Below are 19,291 nucleotides of genomic sequence, written 5' to 3' on the forward strand. Positions count from 1 at the left end.
TAGAGTTCAATAAGGAATGGTCCACTACTTCAATATTGTTTGGTTTGACCTCACACGTCTAAAAGAGAAAGTAAGAGAATCCTATTTGTAATTGCATACGAGAAGTGGAAGCTGCTTTATAAAGAAAAAGCTGAAGAGACCAAAGAAAACCAGGAAAAAGAGAAGAAAACGGCTCGAAAAGAAAGCTGCAGTGAAAGTTAGCAAGAAAATCAAGTTGCAGGCATCACAAGCAAAGGAAGGAACCATAAGGCAAATTGCGAGAATAAATACGGAAAACCATCGACAAGTGAAACAGCGAAACGACAGCTATTTGGAAATGATCAAGATCTTTAAATGAAAAAAACGTCAGTTCGTACAATGTTGCAGACCGAAATCAACAAATAGGCCAAACATTTCATTCTAAATTTCAACTATCTACAGTCTTGTGCCATCAATGCGAACAGTCTCTGGGGCCTTACATACCATGTATATACAACTTGCAGTCTATGCAGTTTGTAGTTTCATAAGAATGTCTCTTGCCCTCGAAGTCTACCAACGCCAAAGCTGAAGACTGAATGTGACAGTAATGCCAGCAGCATATATTATTGTATTCCGTGTCTGCAAATTGTGGAAACTAGCGACAGTGCAAGTGAGTAAATATCAACTTTGTTGAACAGTTGCAGATGTTTACCGATGCTCTTAAAATACGGAGTATTGATGTACTTATTATGCAGTTTTTAAAATGTCAAACACATTATATAAAACATAACTGGTATGCTAAACAACTGTACTTACTTAAAACATATTTTTTGGTTATAGTTATTGGGTTACCTTGAGGTGCCCATCACTGTAACTAAAAGTGCCCAAGTTAGAATTCTCGGTGCTCATCACTATATAGTCACACATCATGACACATATTTTTTAAAAAGATGTAATTGAATTGCAGCGGACTAAAACATACACAGTTTTGTAGTAGAAACATTGTAGAATCTAACGGTGAAAACACAATTTTGAATTATAGAAAACTAATTGGTCTGTATTAGAATTACTAAAAAAATGGTCCTTAAGGTGACAATCACTATATAGTTTACTCTATATTATTAGACATATACCTTATATAATGTACCAATATATCACTGCTTTTAAATAATCATTCATGCCCTTATTTGTAGAAATACTGAAAATGCTCAACTAGCGTGTAGGTAATAAAAAATTATAATACCAATCCCACAAGTATTGAACAAATAGAGTGGCGACAAACCTTGAAAACCGGGAAAAATAAGGGAATTTCAGAAGACCGGGAATAATCAGGGAATTTCGATTAGCTAAGAATGAGATTTTAAAAGAATTTGAAAGAAATTTTAAGTCCATTTCAGGAAGAATTAAGTGCTTGCTTTTTAATTGACAACTTCAAACTTATAATCTTGTCTGTTTTCCACTAACGACGCGTAACAAACTTATGTTCTATAGTTGAACAATTTATTTTGTGCAATGGAATAGTGTATATTTGTGAATCATCCACAGACTGCAGTTGGATCAGCGATCCAATGAGAAATTCATTTTAGACGCACGCATAATTCTAATCTTTTTCTTCCTTTTGGTTTCCACTAGTTTATATTTTATCGGGATTTTCTCTCCTGCATAAATGAGGGTAGCCTACCACATAAATGAAGAGATTTTGGAACACGGTTGTTCGTATTTGAGCTTCTGTGTTGGCAGACGTATATTTGTGGTAAAAAGCTACCCCAAAACAATATATCACACGATCCCATTTCTATTTAAAATTTTGGGTCTGAATCCAAGATTGGGGGACTTCAAGATGACGCCATCATAGTACCATTCAGTTTCAGGTGTGATCCTACCTCGATTATCCCTATCCAAGATAATGGTCTTTTTCCCTTTTGCCGTTTCCAAATTACAAGAGTCTATTGCAAACTTTTGCCATAAACTATATATTTTAAATGTATTCAAAAGAGTTTAGGTCGCTTGGGAGTCTGTTAAATATTCTTCAATTGTCATTTTTTAATGAGTTACTTTGGACTGACATGGAACCAATTTAGGTGTTGTAAGCAAAGAAATTCGGAAATCGAAAATTAAGGACCAGCCATATATATATATATATATATATATATATATATAAAATATAAACTATTGTAATTTCTAATAGACTTTAGACTACTTTATTCGGCTGTTGTAACCATTAAAATTTTCACAGCCATCATTCAATATATGCTGATTCGAACATGTCTTTTCCCCTTTCATTACATACCAAAATTCATTAAATTATTCAGAACAAAGTCTTGTGTACTTGTATGTATACTCATGTCCAATATTATTGTCGCATGTCTATAAATATGTTGTTGTAGGAATATAATTTGAAGAATTCAGCCGGTATTTCTTACAATGTTAGTATGTGTATAATCGGCAAAGACATGCATGTGGCAAATTTCATGTCAAAAGAGAAGTAAATAAGAACAATAAAACTTTCTTGTCCATTTAGCAACATTTTGTTTTACTCGCTCTAATTTTCGTACTTATAATTCTTTTCGTATTAAATTTACCACAAAGTATGAAATTTCCCGATTATACACATAGTATCTATATTAAAAGTACTCTTCAAAATCATTATCAAATTATATTCTTACAAGAAGACAGTTATAGATATGCGACAATCATTTTGGACATGAGTGTACCTCATTATATTATCTAACATTAAATTATTTAAAAGATTCTAAAATTTTCCTTGTGAAAATTAGGTCATATGAAATAGTCAATTTAGACATACAAATTAGAAATAAATCATCTACGAGTAAATCAAAAAAAAAAGTGTAGTAGTAATCATATGTATCTTTCAATGTCTTTTCATTCCCCAGTTTCATCGTTGTTGTTTCAAAGCTATTACAATTAGTCTATTATTTGAAACTCTGATCACCAGGAAGTATAACCTATAAATAAAAGTAATCGTAAATTAAATTAAAGAGAGACACTTGAAGATTAGGATTTACGTCTGTAATTAACACTATTAACCTTTTTTCAGCTGACACAGGACAATCTCTGGTTATTCGTCATTGTGCCCTTGATAGTGGAACTCTTACTTTAGACACTGAATTAGTAAGGATGAGTCATTGTGGAAGCTTCGTGTTCAATGGAAGGTACTGAGTTATATCATGACCCGAACGACAATTATATGTATATCTTTATTAAAAGTGAATTGTGTTTATAATTAGTGAAACTGAAAATAATAATATACTTACATTATTGTATAAAAATGCAGATTTATTTGTATGGACCTGTTTAAAAATAAGCGACTATTAAAATTTAAAAAAAAAAAATCTTCAAATATATTTATTTTAAAAGCCGAAAGATAATTTCACTTTGGGTAGATTTCAAGAGCACTAGTTAAACGTCCATCTAATCACTAATGGTTTCAGTCCACTTAATTACATTTATTTGCAATATTTCTTCGGCAAGTGACCTGCCAATAACAGCAGAACATCTATATGATAATGATTAGATATTCTAACGTTTATGAAACGAGATGGATTTAGTGAAAATATAATATGCATTATCTAGTATAGACCACAGCATAATGATTTAAAATTTTCGTGGCACTTCTACGTGATCTATTCCAATTTTATTATTCTTTTGAACGGAATATTCTTTCTTGCATTCTTAAATATGCATATTATCTATCATTTTACAAATGTAAATTTATCAAATTATATTGTTTTACATAGATTGGAGAAAAAGTGGTGACAATATTGTTCTCACGTAAGTGGGCTATGTCTTCTTAGCACTATAAGAATTCCATAGGCTATTAGAGAATATGAGATGATGAAGAAGTGCATTTGGTAACGATTGTGTGTCATTCAGTCAAAAGCAATAAATAGAGAAGGAAAATGGAAGCGAAGTGCCATAATAATGATTTAGAAAGACGAATAACATGTGTGGATCAAAATTTAAGTGGCATCTGGCGCACTGCACAACAGTGTTCTCAGTGACTTCATGATGACATCTTTTCTCCAAAATGAAAGAACTATTACGACACAAGACATCATCTGTGCCATATGGCGATCCCTGCTGGGCATCGAAACAAGTTTGACACACTGACGGTGTATGACTTCTTTTACATTTTCATCAGAAGTTGATAGAAATGGAACAAGATTTTATTGAAGGAATGTAATAAGTATTCTTCTGTGCATAAAGTCAGGTACAAATTATAACAATGTTGTTATTACTTTTCATCTAACCTTTGTAGGAAATGAAATCTATGCGTGTTCTTTACATAATTATTTTACATCTTTCGGTTATTCCTTTTTCTTTCTTTCTTTTCTTTTTTTTTTAAATTAAGGGTCCATATGAATAATTTCTTTACATACTGATTTAGAAATTGTTTGAGAAATATCCTTTTAACTTTCAGTTTCACATTCATGAACTTCAAAGAAACAGACTTGTGCCACTTTGGTTCTTCAAATTCGGGGGGTCAAGGTGGCTCAGTGATAGAGCGCTTACTTCTGGTGCGTGAAGTACCTGGTTCGATCTTCAACCAAGGAAGTTTGTGGTAGGCAACATTGTGTCCGTGTTTTTCAGGGGCATTCTAGTTTCCTCCCATTCTCATTCCACCAATTCCTCCATAATCATTCACTTGGCTTAAGCATCCGTCTCCCATAGCCTAAAGGTCATAAATGTGGGACGTTAAACTGAAAGATTTCATTTTCGTCTCTTCAAATTACGCAACGCAGTTAAAACAAAAGTTTCCATTTACACAGTAAAATTTGGAATCTCAGTTAATTGTGTTAAAATTAGAACATTTTCTTGAATGTTTAACCTCATTTAAAACTTTTTTTGTGCTCATTCTTTCACCAGAAGACGAAATTTGTGATATCGCGTGCCAAGAATTCACAAGGTTGAAAAAAATGTATTCAAACTTTTCTATTGTAAATTTTGCACATATTATAAAAAGAGTACGAGAAAACCCATATCTGTATCTCTTTAACACTTTCAGAACTGAGTAAATATTGCCAACTAGCAGCCGCAATTTACCTTAAAATAATTTCAACAAACATTGGATCTTCCTATACTTAATGTAAATACAATGGACATCGTATACAATTCTTTATCTAATCTACAGGTTTCTAAAAAATTTAGTCACTTGATTAGTCACTAAAAATATTAGTCTAAAAATATTATTAAAAAGTACTTCTTTCTTAAGTGCCTTAAGTTTTCACGGATGTAAATATCTAATATTGTAAATGAAGTATTTTTATGTTCATCAGTTTCTTTTTAAAATCAATTTCCTTACATTTCAAATGATACAGAAATACAGTAAAACCTGTCTTTAGCAGAATCGAAGGGACTCGCAAAAATTTTCGTTAAAGATAGGTTCCCGGTTAATGCAGGTAGACCTTAGAAAGAAATTTATGCATATATGGACATTGAGATAAAATAAGATGTTGTATGTACCTTTATCAGTTTACAGTATCTACTTGTACTACGAACTATTATTAATACATGCAAAACTTACAATGAATAGAAAAAAATACTGTACACAGTTAACTTTTACTTCTATCGAATAGCTAAGGTTTTCTATACACATTAGTCCTTGGCTGCTTGACTTTCCACAATCACTTTAACCCGAGAAACTACACTAAGTATATCAATGTCATTTCGACGTAAGGCAAATTGTTGCATTTCTTATAAACTTTTGACAGCATCTTGATAAGTCCTTAGCCTACACTCTTCTTCCAATTTAATGCCACATTTCTCTTCTTTCTTCATTTCTTCTTTTAAACTTTCTGTATAATTCTCGATTAAAGCATCTCCTAGCATGTCTATAAAATTTCTAAATGCTGCGTTTTGGAACTTGAAATTTTCCGCTAGAAGGCTTATTTTGATTTCCGTTGTCCACTTTACAGAGTTTCCGTTCAGTGAACGGAATTTAACGTTTTTCGCCCCTACATTCATGGGAATGTGAAATATTTCCATTCAATAAAGTCTGTTGAAGAGAGTTTTACTGTATTTTAATATTTTTAACAGTTCTGAAGACGAAATCAGTGTATCGAAATATAGGCATAACGAATTTGAAATCAAGTGGCTTCAAATAACCTCAATTATAACTTCCATTATTACTGTCCTATCTTGTTTCACTTCATATATACAAATAAATGAACTCTGTTCAAACTATACATTTCCTAGATTTTTAGAACTATCCTAAAATTTCCTAGATTTTAATACTTGCTTTACTACTTACTAAATTTCAGAGAAATTTAGAAAGATGACCTGTTTATACCTTTATAAATTTATTTCATCTTGTATCGCATTATGATATACTTGAAAATATTGTATACATAATATAGTCATAATAAGATTAATGCTTATTAAGGCTATGATGCAGTCACAAGTCTGTTTCTTGAAACTTCAAAGTAATGCTATTATTTTTCAGCAAATGGTGAAAAAATGACATTCACCGTTCTTCGGAATGCGAGAAACCTATTTTGTGTGTTAAAGATTATAATTACATTTTTTTACTTATTAAATGAATAATCATTTGATTTCAGATGATAACGGGCAGAGAATAACTGTAAGGGGATGTGCCCTAGATAGTGGCACCCTGACAACCGATACAGAGATTATCAGGATGTCACATTGTGGAGGTTTCTACTTTGAGTCAAGGTAGCCCAAAACCACCTCTCACAGCTTGTGCACTGATCAAAATAAAACTAACCTTAGATGGCAGCACCTATGCTCACAGCTTTATCTCACCATGCAATATTATGGTGTGACTTAACACTAAACGTTAATTCTTGTGCTTTCCTTTTTTTCTTATCTTTTTATTCCCCTTTAGTCCCTTAATATTTGTACCAATTCTGTTGTAAAAATATATTACTTGCATTCTATTCTTGCAAGTAATATATTTATAATTGCATGCATTCTTGTGTTTTTTTGTATAATTTGAGAGTTCGTTAGTAAATAATGTGGTTTATTGATATTTTTCTCTTTAAGAGAAAATATCAGATAGTTGAAACTGTTGACACAATTTCGTAATACATTTACATTTTATCCATGAAGAGATGTGTAAAGTACAGATCTTTGTAAAGTAACGAAGGTTAACAAAATTAAAGTGGTTTGTGATTGTGTTCTTTAAACACGTACAAATAGAAACTAATTTTTCCCTTTACTCAATGGCCAATGAAATAATTAAAAACATTTGAAGGTACCAAGCTTCGATTTACCAGACGTTAAGTATTTAAAACTAACAACCTGCCTTTTTTAACCTGAAAATGTATCCCATACATATTTATATATCATCAAATTATCATCACGACAAAGTTTTCTCTACCTAATTGGTTCATTGGAGTTTAGGCTACCTAATTGGTTCATCTACTTTTATAAATAGCAGAAAATATTCTCTCAATTAAAGCATATATGGAGAAATATCTGTCACAAATTTAACTGAAATAAAATAGTACCTAATTTGTGTTGGTTTAATAAGTCTAAAATACACATCCTCTATCTGATATCAATACATAATTATATCTTTTAATGTATTCATCAACCTCAGAGAACAGTTTAACGATTGTATTTAACGATTTATGTATTATTTTCTTATTCAAAATATGTGAGAACAAAACGTTTGGCGTTCGGTTTGACTTGTAGCATGATTCATGAACATAAAACGCTTTATTTATTTCGTGGTCATAATAGTTTCTCTTAACCGAACTCACAACTGGCATATTTTGAGATCCTTTGTAATAATATTGATTTATCTTGTCTGATTAATAGGTGTTAACTCTTGAAGTAAATGCTAGATTTATAAATTTATAACCTTCGAATTTGAAATGAGCTTGATTTAATTCATTAAAACGAAGTTTTGTCAACAATTGACGGAAGTATGAAACTGATTATCCTATATGGAGGTTGTTTCATGTGTGTTTGTACCTGGGGTGTTTCTTCACAAACTTTTCTAGAATTCACTCTAAATCCTTGAATTCTTTATGAATTTCTGTGTACCAGCAAGAAAAAATACCAACTAATCACCAACTTAAAATTGTAACACATTTTCACATTCTTTCCACCGTGTTCCACACAAACCACAATAAAGCACTTTTTTTCTAAACAACTTAACACGTATAATAAATCAGTGTTAAACAGTAAAGAAATAGTTTGCTGAACTAAATGAAAGGAAATAAAAAGTTTTCGAAGATTTAGAGTGAAAAATATTTTTTGTTTCCCCAAAAGTTTCAACTCTACATTAAACTCTGTTTACTTAAATCAAAGGGCCTAACTTCTAATTAGTGTAAAATGGAAGTAATTTTCGATACATAACATATGGGAAGGTAATTATTATAAATAAATACATATAAAACTACTTTCAGACAACGTCATGGTGTACTAAAGCTAAGAAGTAGACACATTTAAATAATTTGCAATATTAATAAGTACTACGAAAAAAGAGCCTACATAAAATATCACGGAAAGATTATGATCCTCTTAGAATTATGAAAGTTTATTGTGACTAGAACACTAGTAATATTAGATAAGGCTACAATTTTTAAAACAGGCAACATAAACATGTGGCATGTAATACACAGTCGATTTTAAAATTTCTAATATTTTGTTTAAAATCAGTTAAAAAAGAATTGTGGTGAGAAAAGTTACAGACAACCAGTTCTAGACTTGATCCACAAAATATTCATTTACTCTCTTATCAAACAACAACAAAAAGATAAATGGGCCTCAAGAAGGAAACTTATTTCACAACGCTAATTTAAATTCAAGCATGCCAGTAGAGAACTTTAAAAGTATTGGTAAAATAATTCTCAAGCTGAATATATATTTTTATTTCTGCCCGATATTTCCGAATATTGCGATTACTTTAATTCAACATTTGAGAAGTGTAGCAGGACAAGCGAAAATTTGACAACCATTTCAACATTCAATTTCTTAAATCTATTGAACACTTATTTTTGTCACGTAGCAGCTTTAGGAATTTGTTTATTCTTTTATTCATTGGACCTGTAGAAGTGAGAGGCAAACTATTTACCGAAAAGTTCACTGCTTAACTTGAATGAATTGTATTGAAAAATAAAAAGAATAAGGTTGTTTTGAAATTTTGAAATTTTCTAAGATACATCCCATTAGAGCATACTTGATTTTGAAAACAAAAGAAAAGAAAAAATAATTTAACATCTAAAACAATAACTTGTGAGACTATCGGTGTATAGTAGGAAATTTTGAAAAGCTCTAATGCTGTTCAGTGATTTAACACATGGCAAATACACACAAATTATGAAATATTAATATGTAAGCACACCCCAAACACCATCTGCAGATGTTCAAAAATCCCTTCCCTTGTCTCACTAAACATAGGACATGAAATATTGTTCACTTAAAACTCGCTTCAGTGACGAAAAGCATTTGAAAATTAACGAAGTATCGGATATATCTATCGAAATAAGTTACTTCAAATAATACTAATAAGCAAATGAGAAAAAGTCTACAGAACTAGAACCTCAATCTAGCATTGATATGGTTTAGCTATAAGATACCTTCAATGTTTATCTACAAAATTTGAGTTAGTAATAACTACTCATGCTTTGGAGGGAATGCAAAATAAATATCCATCTTTTTTTAACAAAAGCAAACTGTTATATCTGATTATCTATTTCAGTCTTGAGTTTATAAGAATATAAAAGCTACTTTTAATCTATCTATGCGACTTGAATTACCGTCCGGAGCTGAAAAAATGCTGCCTTAGAAAAATTGTATGTCAAAGTAAAATACTTGAAATCATATCTACTCCAGTTTTTAATATTTTTCATATCATTAACTATATTTACGGTTATTATATATAAATGTGGACAATATTACATGTTTCTGGATATATATTGCGTGAAAACTATTGATTTAACACTGTCATTATTACATCAGTCAAAGCAACACACTAAAGTAACTTAACTAACTGCTCACATGCAAGCATTTATGCTTAAATTCTAAAGAAAACATGACTTCGATTTACGAATCCAACATGCAGCTTCGCTAAAATTACAGCTTTCTTTGTATATTCAAGCCTTCTATCGAAATATATCTGAAGAAAATCCAAGCAATGTTATTTACTTTCCTTTTTATCATCCAATTTGTAACATTTCCAATATAACAATATCTGTAAGATAAGATAAGCGAGTCAAGCAAACATAGTGTTTAAGCACTGTGATTTCAATTTCAGCACTCAACACTGCACTTCTGCATGAACATAAGGGGTCTTAATCACATCACTAGTGGAAAAAGCAAGCTGCAAATATTGCTACCAAAATTATTAACCTCCACAATAATCGCATTTCTATGATTCGACTAAAAATACTTTATACTTAAAATAATTGTATCATTACAGAAACAAACTGACTTATTTGGTTTTAAAAAAGTAACATTTTACAGTTAGTTTATATAATTATTCACATGGTATTCGGGGAATATAATTATTTATATTGGAACTCATAAGTGAAGGTAGGCCCTTGTTATATACCTTTCTTTCCAGGTATTGTAGATTTGTTACTTTGTATAAATACTATATGTATGTATGTTAGATGTTATTTCTACTTAATTATATTCTAGAATTTGATATTTTTTGCACATTAACCACATATTATTTACTGTTATATGCATGCATTAAGTAAAATACAATAAATGTATTTGCAAAAAAATTAGATTTGGTACAGTTAAAGTACGTAGAATGGGTTTAGCCATATTATATATATATTGCTTCAAAACATTGGGTACTTCAAAACAACACCGACAACGTTTGGGAGGTGATTCCTGACACCAAGATAAGCAAAAAGGTATAGACCAACCTGAATGAACAGATGCTTCCTTTCGGAGTTATAGGCTGTCGAAAACATGAAAAAAAAAAGGAATTTTAAAGATCCATGGTCCATAACTCCAAAACTATGGGACCTATCGTAGTTGGGTCAAGACTTCACTTAGGAACTAATGTGTGCCCTATCCAAAAATCCCATGTTTCAGAATCTTAAGGCACTCACACAACAATTTTTATAGAGGGAGTTCGGCTATGGGCCTATAATTTGAAGTACTCACCAACTACTACTATAAAAATTGTTGCGAAAGTACCTGAAGATTCTGAAACATTGATATTTGGATAGGGCACATACTAATTCCTAAGTGAAGTCTTGGCCCGACTATGGTAGGCCCCATAGTTTTGGAACTATGGACCTTTAAAGTTATTTTTTTAATGTTTTCGGCAGCCTATAACTCTGAAAGGAAGCATTTATGCACCCAGGTTGGTCTATGCATTTTGTCTTATCTTGGTGTCAGGATTCACCTCCCACACGTTGTCGTTGTTGTTTTGAAACACTCTGTATTTATATATTGTGTGTATATATACTATTGTTAATACAACTTTGTAAAAATAAATAAACATTATGTAATTTTTTTCTGCATGAATGCTTTATCTGCATTGTTTTAATGCACTTTTTAAAGTAATTGCTCTAACAAATTTTCAGTTAAACCAATCTTAAATTATTATTTACTTTGCATAGAGGTAGAAACTGACATTTTAAAGAATAGACCTACGAAATAAGAGCACCAGCTTCGTTTGAATTTTCGTAAATAACCAAATACTAATATTATTATCAGTATACTTCATATTCAGTGATTACTTTAATACCCTCTAGGCATGAATATTATTATTTTGATCAACACTTCTGTGATGTTAAGTTATCCCACTAAGTCAACATGTAATGAATATCGATGTACCGTTATGCAAATAAAATATTACTTGTTAGCTTTAAGCCCTCAATCAAACACTTTAAGTTATAATTCTGAAATTTTATGTACTATTTATTAAACCTTTCTAACTACTCACGAAATTAAATCTTTTCCGGTTTCTTTTAACCAAAGTGCTCTAATACAATGAATCATTTTAATATCGGCCTTTCTTTGAAGATGACTAGTTTTCTGATTCAAGGGACAGTTAAGGCCTAACAGTCAAAATAGCATTAGTTAAAAAAAATGTTGAATATTTTTCTCAGATACACTAGTTTGTGTCTTGTAAAAATAGGGAATATTTAAAGTCCCGTTGGACTATTCTAAACTTAACGACGAAAATGGCTTGCCTTGCTGATTGTGAATTCACGGTATGTAATTATGAACTGACGTTCAAAATCGTTCAGTAAACTCTTGCGGCTGTTGAGAGAAGCAAAAGAACAATGTGGGATAGTTTTTAAAATTTCTGTAGAGTAGCAGGAGTTTTGACAAATTACTCATATTTTGTAACTTGATTCAACAGCAAAATACTCCCTTAAGCTGTTTTTCATAATCATAATATCAAATATAAGAAGAAAAATGAAAAAAAATTAAGAAAGGCATCAGAAATTAGTATCAATTAATACTATGTTGAAAAGTACAATGCAGGCAATGTAAAGTTATTACACAATAAACTTATAGTAAATAAACTAATTAAAAAATTTATTAGAAATTCATAAGGACTATAGTAACCTATATCCTTTGAAACTTTTTGTTAATAATAAATATTGTTTTGAATATAACTGAGATATAAATCAATAATGATATTAGAACGTCATATCATGAACATGACATGTCAATGAAATTTCAGAAACCTTATTATTATAATTCGCAGCACACTTGAAATTCGAACTTCTCCAAATTCTACTAACTTTGCTACGTTTACTTCTGTTTTTACAAAATACTCGAAGAAAGTGAAATGGTACTAATTTATTTGGCAAGTGAATGTGCGGAAAAGGAAAGGATAAACTATAATATATAGACTAGTATGTAATTGAAAATAGAAAATGACAATGAATATTTCTTAAATATATTTTCTAGTAATAGTTGACTCTAATGTATTTGCGAGTTGTTGTGAAGAATAGTTACAATAAACGATACAATACAGTCACGAAATTACAGAAAAATAAAGTATAGTAGAATGCTGAAATTTGATTTGAATTACAATAACTAATTACATATTGTACTTTTCACTACATAAATTCTCCTAGAACTAAATGTAAGAGTAATTGGAATAAACATTTTGTAGTATGGAAGTACGTACTACTACGTACTATGTATGGAAAACTATTGCTACATAGAATCTCATTGTTCCTCACTTTCCTCATTGTTGAGATGCAAAAGTATTAGAAAAGAATTATTTTGAATAAAGTTCTAACAAAAGAAACGTACATATTTGCAGAGTTAACGGTAATAACAACATAATATTCTCAATCCTGCATTTAATGGTTTAGCGACGAATTGTATAATTAATACATACAAGAGTATATTTTTCAGATATTTTTGAAGTAATAAAATTTAAATAATATGCATTTTAAATTCATGAAGTAATAATAAGTTCTCGATGCATTTTATTTATTTCAGGTATGTAAGGGGCTGCGTTCAAAGTTGCGACGACGCAGACGCTTGTAACACGGCCACACAACGAACCACATCTTCAAAGTCAATTTTGTGCATAACTTTAATACTAATTTTATTACTATTTAGCACAAGGTAATATAGCTTCAGAAAGAGAAAAAATAAAACTTTATCAGATTGTCCTTAACAGCTCACTACATCGACAGAACAATATCTATTTGAGCTTTGCAATGAGCTTGAAGTATATATACGTTATATTTCAAATACAAGAGTAAAACACAAGTTTAGTGATATTGGAGACCAATTTTTTGAAATGATCAGAGATCTCTCTACATATATATATGTATATCTCAAGATATATCAAAGTAAAGCTAAATGAGTAGTGCAAACGAATATATTTTTGTCCTCGTTTGCCGAAATGTATATATAAACACACACAAACTCACTTAAAGCACCGATATTTGTTTAGCGCTGAATTAGATGACCGTGACCATTAATATCCACAGGGTATCATCAAATAATAATTATTGATAGATTTTTACAAGACAGTTGTTTTCTCTCTCTACAAGAACAAAATACAAATTGTTACTTATCATCAAAGTACAGAACATCCCAAATCAGTGTCATATTTCCACTAACTTTAAGTGATTTATATTTAATTATTAATATTTATGAAACAATTTACAACAATGGACCCTATTGGTAATGATGATTCTATAGATCTTGCCTTCGAAACAATATCCTCGAGGACATATGAAAGAATTCTCTTTCTAATCCAAAGTATTGAGTCTCAAGTCTTAAAAGCATCAATACTATTACAAATACAAATTGACAACGAAATATGTACCCCAATTCAACAGAAGAAAAATTAAAATTTGTACTAACGAAAATTGCCCTTTTAGCAATGTATGAGAAAATTCTTATTAAATTTTCTTAATTCAAAAAAGGAGTGAATTTAAAGAAATATAGGGGTTTAATTATGTATTTTGATGTGTTAAATGCTCTGATATCAACACAAGTCAATTTTAATTAAATCTTATATGAATAAAACAAGCAACATACAAAATTCTTTACAGCATGTATCTGGGTGTTTCAAATTGAATTCGCATAAATTCAGGCATCGAGAGTACAATTGGTACCTTTTATATTATCTACAGAGTATTGAATTGATTGAATGTTACTTCTATTTTGGATTGAAAAGTTGATACTTTCGTTTTGTGATTTTTCGAATGCATAGAAGTTTTTTTTTTAATAATTTTTACTTTTCTCATAGATTTTTCACAAGAGAGGTGAACTTAGTGTAAATTCCATGAAAAGAATTGTTACTATATCTTGAGAAAAAACACTAAAAAAATAATCAAGTCTTGAAAGAAATTATCATTATTTAATATCACTATTTGCACTAGGAGTAGCACTATGTTGGAAAGGTATTCGAGTTGATTTGATTTTCAGTTTAACGTCTCGAGGTTAACCCGTTTAACCTCAAGACTATATGCGAGGTGGACCTACGAATTAACGTGGAATCCGAACCACATGAGCTCCCGGATCTCCCACGCCAAAGGTGCGTACGCTAACCATTTAGCCACGAAGGACCTCGAAAGGTATTCGAAATAAAGACAAATTAACCAGTGTTTAACACTTTCGAGGAATATTAAAACGTTACACGAAGTTTTAAGATCTTCATACGCAGTTTTTCAAGTTATGAACATCATGTTGAATAGCTGGTAATTGAGATTACCAATAAAACTCCAACTCACCAAAGCAGTAATATATTTTAAGATTATACATTTGTGTTACAGTTTCGGCTATGTAACACAAATATATAATTTTAAAATATATATACTGCTTTGAATTTTCCAAAGCTACAATGAATAATTTACTCGTACTGAGATTAAAAAGAATGATTATTTCATATTTACATATATACATTCCATTACAAGTACACCTATCTGGAAATTGATAACCATTCGTGATACATTGAGGATTGTGATAATAGTACCTTTTCCTCAGGTACTTAATTCGTAATAACTTAATAGATGGTTCCGACCATTTTCTCGTGTACTTTTTTTCTTCAAAATTCAAAGCAGGCATTCCTTGACAAAACCCAAAATCATAGCTCAATTTAGACTTCAAATACATATATTTCAGAGTACTTTGCAAAGCCTTTTTCCTTTTATTTCTTGTGCAGCTGGTCTGCCAAAGTTGATTGAAGATACCAATTTTTCTATTAAAGAGTTCAATATAATTTACCCGTTATACTAAGCAACTAAAAACAAATATATTTGGGATATTCTGTACATCCATAACACAAATACATGTATTACACCATGGTAAGTATTGTAAGAAGCAACATTCATGTAGTGATATGTTTTAGTTTGGGAAAAGATAAAACTTTGTATTATATACAGTTGATAATTTGTAATACTTGTAAACACATCAAATAAAGGGACGTAATAAATTACACTTATGGACGAATATTTTACTGTATTTATTATAATTTCAACTATGTAGATGTACGTAAAGAAAATTATTATTAAACATATGAAAGTATTTGATGTTTTTCATTTCAAAATTTTTAACATATAATGGTACCTATACACAGTGCTGTAGTCCTAAAAATTTCAGAGGGTATACGCTGTTTTGTGATCATGTATGATTGTCATAAAAGACAGAATATATTTTTTTAATGAACGATGTAAAAACGCATATATTAATTCAATTAAAATATAAAGGATGCATGACTGTTTTATAGTCTTAAAGCATTTCATGATACTTTTCTTGATGATACTTTTTACTTCAATCACCACTTCTCAACCATTCACGGGTCATTCCATCCATTCCTGCTGGGTGCGCGTGCGCTTCACTCCCCTGTCCTATGGCTCCGGGTCTGTGCGTCTTAAAACCACAAATCCATTCATTATAAACAGGCCAAAGCAAGGTTGACATCAAAAACAAAAGAAAAGAAAAGGAGTCCACATCCGAGGCTTAACTTCCTACTGTGCTCGATGGTAGGTTTTAAATGCCGGATGATCGGCCCGGCAGAACCCCCAACCTGGAGGACCAGTGGCTGCCTGCAGTTCCGAAGAACTCGGCGATGTGAGCTCCACATCCCGACACCAGGTTATCATTGGAGTCATGGCCCAATTAAATAAGTATAAACGAAACAAAAGTTGAAAATACACTCTAATGAATAATGCGCTTTGAAGCAGAAGGTACACTCTAATGACTAAGCAGATGGTATACGGCGTGTACCGCCGTGTACCCTCAACTACAGCCCTGCCTATACATTTAACAAAACCAAACCAAATGAATTAGTCAATATCTCATAAGACGAATAAATGGTGTGTAATAAACAACAGAAATCTTGTTTCTCTATTAAAAACTGTATTGTTAGTATTTTAATCATATATTCAACAATTTTAATCTATTGGTTCTATCGGATAATAAATTATTGTACGTGTATCAACGTAGATACTTATCAGAAGCTGTTGAATGATCCTCTTGAACAATACCGTATATCCGTATCGACGTAGATAGAATATATTGGAATCTGCCACTCTCTTTTTTAAAAGGACTTGAGAAAAATTTTGGTGCTGGTTTTGTACATAATAGGGACTTTACAGAAAGGATTCCAAAGTTCTTTGTTGAACAAAATTTATCATATTTTTAATTTTCTTGTATTTCATAAGTGAAAGGAAATAATGAAATTCAACTTACCGCAATCATTATTATTCTACAACAGAAAAAATGAACCTGAAGAATTTTAAGTGTTGCTATCCATAAAAATTAGTGTTTCCAGAATAGCATCTGCCCCAAAAACTAAGTTAAGACAGCGACTAGAGGAACAAACTCAACTGCATTTGATTACGTATAATGTTGTCTTGGAATCCTGTGAAGTACTTTTTAAATAATAGTTGTACTTAGTTTGTAATAAGCAAAATATTTTTAATATACAGTTATTAAAATTATATAATAATGTTATTTAAAAACTAGTTCACAGGATATCAAAACAACATGATGCGTAATGAAATGCAGTTGAGTTTGTTCCTGTAGTCGTCGACTTAACTTAGATTCTGTTGCAGATGCAATTCTGGCAACACTGTAATTTTCATAGATAGCAACACTGCAAATTCTTCAGGTTCATATTTTCTGTTGTAGGATAATATTATCTATGATTGTGGTAAGTTGCATTTCATTATCTCCTTTCACTTATGGAAAACAATCAAAAGAAAAAAATATAAATTTTGTATTATTTTTTTTAGCAAGTCAGGCTCTTAAACAATACCGATACTACTCCTTTCGTGCAGAAAATATTTAGGCGTTTTTGAGTTCTTGTGGTTTGAATCCTTCTGCAACACCAATGTCATGACGAACAGAACCTACTATTAAGGGTCTTCAATACAGCGAAATTAACCTACCACTAATTTTGTAGTTTTTTTCTGTAATATCTGTAAAACAAACAAAAATATTCGGAAAGCAAAAACGTAGTGCACTAGAGAATATTATTTTGCATGTGCTACCATTATCACAACTCGTCTATCTGCTTGCGATTTGCAACTGTCGATAGATTTAGCATTTTTGCGGGTTCTGTAATGAAAATAAATCTTCCGCTGAGGGGTGAAATTAGGGAGTCACCCAAACACAGAAGCGTCACGAACCCAGGCTCTCTCTCCTAAGGACCTGAGATGGAGTAATTTCTTCTAAGCTTCAGTTACCTCGGGGAAATAAGCTCTGACTGTTAGAATCATACTATGAGACAATGTTAGATATGATAAGTTTTATTACATGAATGTAGTGAACAAAATCAATAATAGGCCTAATAATAGGAATAATAGGAATAATATAATAATCAAGTGCAACAAGGAAAGGAAACACTATACACAGAAAAATATATCGAAATATATGGAAGTAGAATATTCGTTCATAAAATTTTTGTATATCATTGCGTCTGTACCTACAGTTTAGTAAACCAAAAGATTTGAAAGTAATATTTGAATTTGAAATAACACTTGAAATTTGATTTGAAAAGCAATTATCTTTACATGAAATTTAAGTGTGCAACGCATTTTCCAAGCAAGCCTGTTCCAGTTTGTATCGAAAAATTTTGTAGTACATTTTTCGAAAACCGTATTCTTTACTCAAGATTTAAAATTTGATGTCTAGGGGAATTGAATTTTAAGTCGATAATGATTTAAATGAAAATCATAGTTACCTCCTGCAGTAGAGAACTTTGGAGACCAAAAAGGATGCCTGGCCACTCTTCTGAAATGTTTTATGTCCAGAAAACAAGGCGTTGGCCGGAACATATAGTCACACAATGTTAATTGACGTAAACGGGAATAAAAAGGGGATCGGATAGTGCAATTAGGCGGAGTTTATGATGATTCTTTTGACATATTTAATCGTGATTGGTTATGAACTTTAGCATCAGAGCATAGGTGGGATGGCATAGAAATGTAGATGTTGGAAGAATATCCGCTTTCCAGATTTCTTTATTTTCTTACTATCTGTGATGACCAAACTCCTGTGGTCGATACAACATTTTCCGTACAATATGTTTCCTGTAGGAAACCACAACCATCACAATTTAGGATGATAAAACCCTTGTGGTTTATCTTAGTGGAAAACTGTTTCCCTTAGGAGACCACAACCATCCTGTTATTCTTGGAGCGTGAACAAAATTAAGTCCAAAACCAATCAAGAGTAATACAAGTCAATGACTTAAAAATACTTATAATTTCTTATATTTATATTTATAATTATATAACTAATAATTTTGATTTTGAGCTTATTAAATCGCGATAATTAGTTTGATCCAATTTGGAAATTGGGCGGCATAGAGAGGCAGCCCTTTCAGTAAATAGCGGCATACCAAAAGCAGATAGGTGAATTGTGATGAAGGTATCACATTCAAAAT

The 19,291-nt window shown here is 31.1% G+C and overlaps 1 protein-coding gene across 3 annotated transcripts in view; it reads left to right on the plus strand.

Moving 5' to 3' along the window:
• The window catches only part of LOC145690438 (uncharacterized), a 467,263-nt gene extending 451,339 nt beyond the window's left edge, over positions 1-15,924 (plus strand). The window contains exons 4-5 of one of the 3 annotated variants that reach the window (XM_081765329.1): positions 3,017-3,131; positions 13,381-15,924. In XM_081765329.1, the coding sequence (XP_081621455.1) occupies positions 3,017-3,131; positions 13,381-13,513 (248 nt within the window). In that variant the 3' untranslated portion in view covers positions 13,514-15,924. Of the gene's footprint in view, positions 1-3,016; positions 3,132-6,536; positions 6,655-13,380 lie in introns of those variants that run through there. The other 2 variants (XM_081765336.1, XM_081765318.1) reach the window with 2 other exon arrangements.
• The last annotated feature ends 3,367 nt before the right edge of the window (positions 15,925-19,291 follow it).

Source organism: Thermobia domestica, chromosome 1 (genome assembly GCF_964235325.1).
Source record: "Thermobia domestica chromosome 1, izTheDome1.hap1.1, whole genome shotgun sequence".
Classification (NCBI taxonomy): Eukaryota; Metazoa; Arthropoda; class Insecta; order Zygentoma; family Lepismatidae; genus Thermobia; species Thermobia domestica.